The following is a 7102-nucleotide window of genomic DNA, read 5'->3' on the forward strand; positions in this document are numbered from 1 at the left end:
AAACAAAGGTTCACTCAATTCTGAAGCCTCTGCTTTAGGCAGACAACTTATAGGCGTTTCTGTAGTACTTTTTCAGGCCATTTAACTGCGCTGGTAAACAGTGACAAGCATCGTCATGTAGTTTGGTAAACAGTGACAAACATCATCGTGTAGTTGTTGTGGAGTGGAGTTGAAAAAGAGCTAAAGTGGTCAGCTTGCTGGATTGCACTTTAGAAATGGGGTGCTCATCACTCTGGCCCTCACTACAGGTACTTTGCAGGACGTGGTGGCTTCTCTATATCACAGTGTAGACTGGTCTCTGCAGATCTATGTAATAATTAGGTTTGGGACTGTTAAGTAAAGTATAACTCCTGCTTTTTAAACAGCTGGACTTCAACACCTATGCCCCAGAGCTCTGCATTGTACTTATCCCAAGGTCACCTCAGCCTCATTTTAATCTAAGCATTTTTGAAGGAGGTCTAGCTATTCTTGGCTTTCTGCTGAACAGCTACAAGATGAAGCACTTATTTTTTCTCAGTAGTTCTGGAACTGTATCCTCTTTCCTGTGAGGAAATGCCAACAAATTCTTATGACAGTTCGTAGTCACTGAAGCTTTATTATATTTCTACTATTACCATTAAATTCAATCAAGGCCATTTTATGATATGCAGTGCTGTAATCTACAAATCCAGTGTGAGTTCATGAAACAGGGATAAAATTCTTCTTTCCTTTCTACAATAATAGTCTCATTGCATCAAGAAATCCAACTTGTAGTAAATAGGAACTTAAATTTTTGATTCACAGAGATTATACAATGTCTGTTCCAACATATCAAAAATGTGTATTAGACCATTTCTGAATTTGAATTCTAATAGGATGAAAGATAATGTTTTTAGAAGTCCTACATAAAAGTTGCTATCATTTATTAAGAGATTTCAAAGTGCTGGAATAGGGTTAGGTATTGCTGTAATCACCAAGATCCTTGCCTAGGTCTCAAGAGCTTATAGCAGGGCAGGGGAACTTGTAAGTCACCAAGAAATTTTAAAGCAGTGCAATATGTTACTAGTGAGGTGTGCAGAAACTACTGTGCATGAAGAGGAGAGAGACACTAAACTCCTTTTGGAAAGGAATCAGAGAAGGCTTCTCAGAGATAATCCTGCTAAACCTCGAGATAATTGTGAGGTGCAGGTATTGTCATTATTATTGTTATTCTAGATGGAGGAAACAAAGCTTAATATAGCTACTTAAATTTCTCAAGCTCACACAGCAAGTGGAAGAGGCAGAATTTGAACCCAGGTCTCTGAATCCAAACCCCATGTTCTTTCCACTAGCCTAGGTTCCCTATGCTAGTAATGTCTTTCTCTTAATGTCTAGTAGAGCTCAATTCTATAGATTTGGGGTGGGGGTTACGAGTGCTTCATCTTTTAAGCACTATCTTAGTAGAATTAGTTAACACTTGATCAAGGCTATTCAGAAGAGAGAGACGTTACTACCATCAAGAACTACCGACAGACAGTTATGGCTATGCCCTTTGTACCTACACGGCTGTTCCCCTTCACTGGCACAGGCAGAAAAGGTCTAGGAAGCTACATCAGAGCTGAGCCTGATAACACCCCCACGTGTCTCCATAACCACACCAGGTGTGTTCTGGAACATTGTTAGTCTTCTTCTCATGCTGGATGCATACCTTGCCCAGGAAAAGGACAAAAGCTTACAAACCAAAATAATATGTTACTGTGGTTATCATCTTTTACTATATAAGTAATTTTGGGCTATCCTCTTTTCTTCAAAAAAATACAGCTGGGGAATATTATTCCAAAAGAAAATGAAGATAATTATATATTTTTGCATTTGGGCAGCAGCATGGGCCATTCCAGTAAGTATACCTTCCTCAGAAAACCTCCTCACTTTGCTATCTCTTTTCATCTAGGATTTAAATGCATATATAAATTGTTTCCTTAAGAAACAGATAAGCTGACTCTGTACATTTAGATTTGCATTAAAGACTTTACAAGGTATCTTTGCAGTCTCAAAAACCAAATATACACTTCAATTCTTGTCCCCATTCCTCCAAGTGAAACTCATGTCTTATCAGAAAAATTATTATTTAACAAATTTATTCAGATTAATTTACATTCAGTACAAAGAAGTCATGGAGACTTTGTCCATCTTTGCTTCACGCCCTGTGAATTTTACTCTAATGTCAAAAAAGCCTGTGCTGTTTAGGAAGTTTTCAAAAAAGAATAATAGGAAAAAATAGGATTTTTCAACATATGAGAAAACTATATATCACTCAGAGAGTTATTATTTATTTGCTCACTGTGGAAAACTTGGAATATACAGATAAACACCAATAAAGAAAAATGAGGAAAATTAAACCATTTGTAATTTTATTAACCAGGCTTTGTATTTAACATTTTTATATGCTTTCACAATACCAGACATTTTGGTATTTGTGTAGTTGAGAATATACTGAAATATTTTAAATGTGCTCTAGTGGAGCACAGCAGTAGTGTCATATTACTTTATTTTGCTTCTACACTGAGTTTGATCCCACCAGCTATTCTCTTAGGAGTTTTGGCCAGGACTATACTCAGGATGGGTCTTGTACAATGTACAGAAACACCAAAGGTCTGTCTTCTTGTCTTTATAAAAGACTACTCTCCTTCTACAGTTTAGATGAGTGGTCTGGTTAACACTTCAATAAAACTGATAATACCATTATGAAAAATAAGACAGTTTGTGGAAAAATAGGATTAAAAGACAATACAAATCTTTCTATGAACTATTTGAAGTACCCTCATATTCATATGTGCAGTTTAAATTCTACATAAGCCCTGTAACAAACCTCTTCTTTTTTCTACGTGATTAGATAATGCTTTGGCCTTTGTGTTATATCTTTTTTTCTTCACTGAGGGAAAAATGTGTATGTGTATGTGTGTGTGTGTGTGTGTGTGTGTGTGTGCATGGACACGCACACGCACATACACAAAATAAGAATCTTTTCAATATCCAGTATTTTTACTTTGGCAGGTTCCTCAAATCAAACCATTGGAGAGACATGCTGTTGAAAAGTCTGTGAATTTACATCTTATAGCAAAATCAAAAGTGCCACTACAGGTATGGGATATAAAATGTTTTTCCTTTTATTTTATATTTCCAAGCTGTTTGCATTTAACTTCCCCCAAATCACCACCCATCTTTTCAGCTTACTTTACTCCAAGATAGCACCCATAGTTTATTTTGAATTGTATCTCTTTTTCAGGAAGAGTTAAATGCCAGTGACACCGCCAAAGAAAGTGGTGCCCCCAGGCATGGAAGTGAAAGAGGAAGGCAACAGCATGCCGGAGACAGTGACAAAGGAGCAGGGAATGGCTCTGAGTGGGCAGAAGGAGGGAAGCGTTCTCCACATTCCACATTAGCAAACAAAGAGGGGGATATTGAGGATTGGAATGGGGGTACAGGAAAACCAGAAACATATGGTCATGATGGGATATGTGGAAAAGAAAGTAATGCTACAGAAAATGGCATCAGGCAACACGTAAGCATCATCAGCGATGCTGAAGCATCAGATGGGGGCAATATTGATGGAAATACTGATGAGAATACAGAAAATGGGGATGTCGGAGATGCAAGTCAGAATGCGGGTGCCACTGTTGTCCTGGAAGATGGACCTCCAGTAGATGGGAGCACTAATGGCACAGACCACAGGGATGAGATAAGTGGGAATTCCTGGAGAAAGGAGAGTGATACAAGTGAAATGACACGTCAGACAGAAGGGGAGAGAAAGGGGAATGAGGCAGCTGAGGCAACACCAGGCAATGGAGAAGGTCCTGGCCTGGATAATTCTCATGGGAGTCCCAGCGGGGATGGAGCAGACGAGCATGAAGACCAGGGCTCTGGTGATGATGAAGGTGAAGAAGCAGGGAATGGAAAAGAGGGTGGTGATAACAGCAATGGCCGGGAAGGTCAAGGTCATGGAAAAGAAGATGACGATGACAATAGCATTGGTCGAAATTCTATTAGTGCTGAAGATGATGACCCTGAAGGCGAAGAAGATCCCCATAATGACAGTGACAGAACCAACGCACCCAAAAGTGAGGAGGATTCTGACGGCGTTCCAGAGGACAGAGGTAGCCAGAGAACAGANATGGCACAGACCACAGGGATGAGATAAGTGGGAATTCCTGGAGAAAGGAGAGTGATACAAGGGAAATGACACGTCAGACAGAAGGGGAGAGAAAGGGGAATGAGGTGGCTGAGGCAACACCAGGCAATGGAGAAGGTCCTGGCCTGGATAATTCTCATGGGAGTCCCAGCGGGGATGGAGCAGACGAGCATGAAGACCAGGGCTCTGGTGATGATGAAGGTGAAGAAGCAGGGAATGGAAAAGAGGGTGGTGATAACAGCAATGGCCGGGAAGGTCAAGGTCATGGAAAAGAAGATGACGATGACAATAGCATTGGTCAAAATTCTATTAGTGCTGAAGATGATGACCCTGAAGGCGAAGAAGATCCCCATAATGACAGTGACAGAACCAACACACCCAAAAGTGAGGAGGATTCTGACGGCGTTCCAGAGGACAGAGGTAGCCAGAGAACAGAGGACACCCAGAATCCCAATCACAGAGAAAGCAAAGGTGTGGGAGACGGGATCACCAAAGAATCGGAGCCAAGTGCTGTTGGAAAGAGCCAAGACGAGGTTAGTTTGAGAAGCTGATTTCTTTCAATGGCAGTTAAAATTTTGCCCTCTGCCCAATGACGGTAGCACAAAAACAGATCACGAAAAACATCCATGTATTTTTGTGTCCATATTACTTGAATATTTAGTGGCAAAGCTAGAGTCCTTACTAGACTTTGATATAGAACAATTTTAAAAATCAAACGTTTCTAAAAATTTGCTAAGTAATGAATCCCCGATGTAATGGTTTACAAAAGTTCCTACTGGGGTGGGGAGAAATGTTAATGGGTTGTTAAGGAATCTAGAAATCAGATGACTTTCATGTCCTGAATAAAGCAGGTTTCCACAAATAACTGGAGTACTGCAAGCTAAACTCCTATCCCTATGATCACCTTTCTCAGCCATTCTTCAGACCAACACAATTTTACAGCCATATTCACTAGTCATTCTTTTCTTTATCATTCCATAGGGAATAGAAGTCAAAGGTCCCAGCAGCGGTAACAGAAATAATGTTACCAAAGAAGCTGGGAAAGTCAATGAAGATAGAGAGAGTAAAGGACATGGAATGATCACGGGCAAAGGAAATGTAAAGACACGAGGAGAGGTTGACAACACACAAGGACCTGGCCAGAAATCAGAACCTGGAAGCAAAGTTGGACACAGCAGAACAGGTAGTAACAGCAACAGTGACGGATATGACAGTTATGATTTGGATGATGAATCCATGCAAGGAGATGATCCCAATAGCACTGATGAGTCTAATGGCAATGATGATGCTAATTCAGGTAGTGACAATGACAGCAGTAGTCGAGGAGATACTTCTTATAACTCTGATGAATCAAAAGGTAATGGCAATGACAGTGACTCAAAAGGGGAAGGAGATGACAATGACAGTGATAGCACAAAGGATGCTAATGATAGTGATAGTAATGGCAATGGTAATAATGGGAATGATGACAATGACAAATCAGACAGCAGCACAAGTAAATCAGATAGCAGTGACAGTAGTAACAGCAGTGACAGTAGCAAGAGTAGTGACAGCACTAATAGTAGTGATGGTAGTGACAGTGACAGCAGTGACAGCAGCAACAGCAGCAAGAGTAGTGATAGCAGTGACAGCAGCAACAGCAGCAAGAGTAGTGATAGCAGTGACAGCAGCAACAGCAGTGATAGTAGTGACAGCAGTGACAGTGACAGCAGTGACAGCAGCAACAGCAGTGATAGTAGTGACAGCAGTGACAGTGACAGCAGTGACAGCAGAAGGAATAATGATAGTGACAGCAGTGATAGTAGTGACAGCACTGATAGTGACAGTAAGTCGGACAGCAGTGATGGCAGTGACAGCACCAGTAGCAGTGACAGTAGTGACAGCAGCAACAGCAGTGATAGTGACAGCAAATCAGACAGCAGTGACAGCAACAGTAGCAGTGACAGTAGTGACAGCAGTGACAGTAGCAACAGCAGTGACAGCAGCAACAGCAGTGACAGTGACAGCAGTGACAGCAGAAAGAGTAATGATAAGAGTGACAGCAGTGATAGTAGTGACAGCAGTGATAGTGACAGTAAGTCAGACAGCAGTGACAGTAACAGTAGCAGCGACAGTAGTGACAGCAGCAACAGCAGTGATAGTGACAGCAAATCCGACAGCAGTGACAGCAACAGTAGCAGCGACAGTAGTGACAGCAGCGACAGCAGCAACAGTAATGCCAGCAACAGTAGTGACAGCAGTGACAGTAATAACAGCAGTGACAGTAGCGACAGCAGTGACAGCAGCAGCAGTGACAATGACAGCAAACCAGGTAGTGACAGTAGTGACAGTGACAGTGACAGTAAGTCAGATAACAGCAGCAGTAGCAGTGACAGCAGCAACAGCAGCAATAGTAGTGACAGCAACAGTAGCAATAGTAGTGACAGCAGTGACAGTAGCGACAACAGTGATAGCAGTGACAGTAGTGACAGCAACAGTAGTGACAGCAGTGACAGTAGTGACAGCAGTGACAGTAGTGACAGCAGTGACAGCAGTGATAGTAGTGACAGCAGCAATAGCAGTGACAGTAGTGACAGCAGTGATAGCAGTGACAGTAGTGACAGCAGTGATAGCAGTGACAGTAGTGACAGCAGTGACAGCAGTGATAGTAGTGACAGCAACAGTAGCAGCAACAGTAGTGACAGCAGTGACAGTAGTGACAGCAGTGATAGCAGTGACAGCAGTGACAGTAGTGACAGCAGTGACAGCAGTGCCAGCAGTGACAGCAGCAGCAGTGACAATGACAGCAAACCAGGTAGTGACAGTAGTGACAGTGACAGTAAGTCAGATAACAGTGGCAGTAGCAGTGACAGCAGCAACAGCAGCAACAGCAGCAATAGTAGTGACAGCAACAGTAGCAGCAATAGTAGTGACAGCAGTGACAGTAGCGACAACAGTGATAGCAGTGACAGTAGT

General features: G+C 41.9%; 1 protein-coding gene across 1 annotated transcript in view; it reads left to right on the forward strand.

Moving 5' to 3' along the window:
- The first annotated feature begins 1804 nt into the window (after positions 1 to 1804).
- Positions 1805 to 7102, forward strand: part of DSPP (dentin sialophosphoprotein) — a 7037-nt gene continuing 1739 nt past the window's right edge. Inside the window, exons 1-5 of the mRNA XM_008582978.1 lie at positions 1805 to 1855; positions 3013 to 3099; positions 3245 to 3809; positions 4265 to 4680; positions 5129 to 7100. Coding sequence (XP_008581200.1) covers positions 1805 to 1855; positions 3013 to 3099; positions 3245 to 3809; positions 4265 to 4680; positions 5129 to 7100 — 3091 coding nt within the window. The remainder of the gene's footprint in view (positions 1856 to 3012; positions 3100 to 3244; positions 3810 to 4264; positions 4681 to 5128; positions 7101 to 7102) is intronic.

This window comes from Galeopterus variegatus, unplaced genomic scaffold (genome assembly GCF_000696425.1).
Source record: "Galeopterus variegatus unplaced genomic scaffold, G_variegatus-3.0.2 Scaffold2781, whole genome shotgun sequence".
In the NCBI taxonomy this organism is placed as follows: domain Eukaryota; kingdom Metazoa; phylum Chordata; class Mammalia; order Dermoptera; family Cynocephalidae; genus Galeopterus; species Galeopterus variegatus.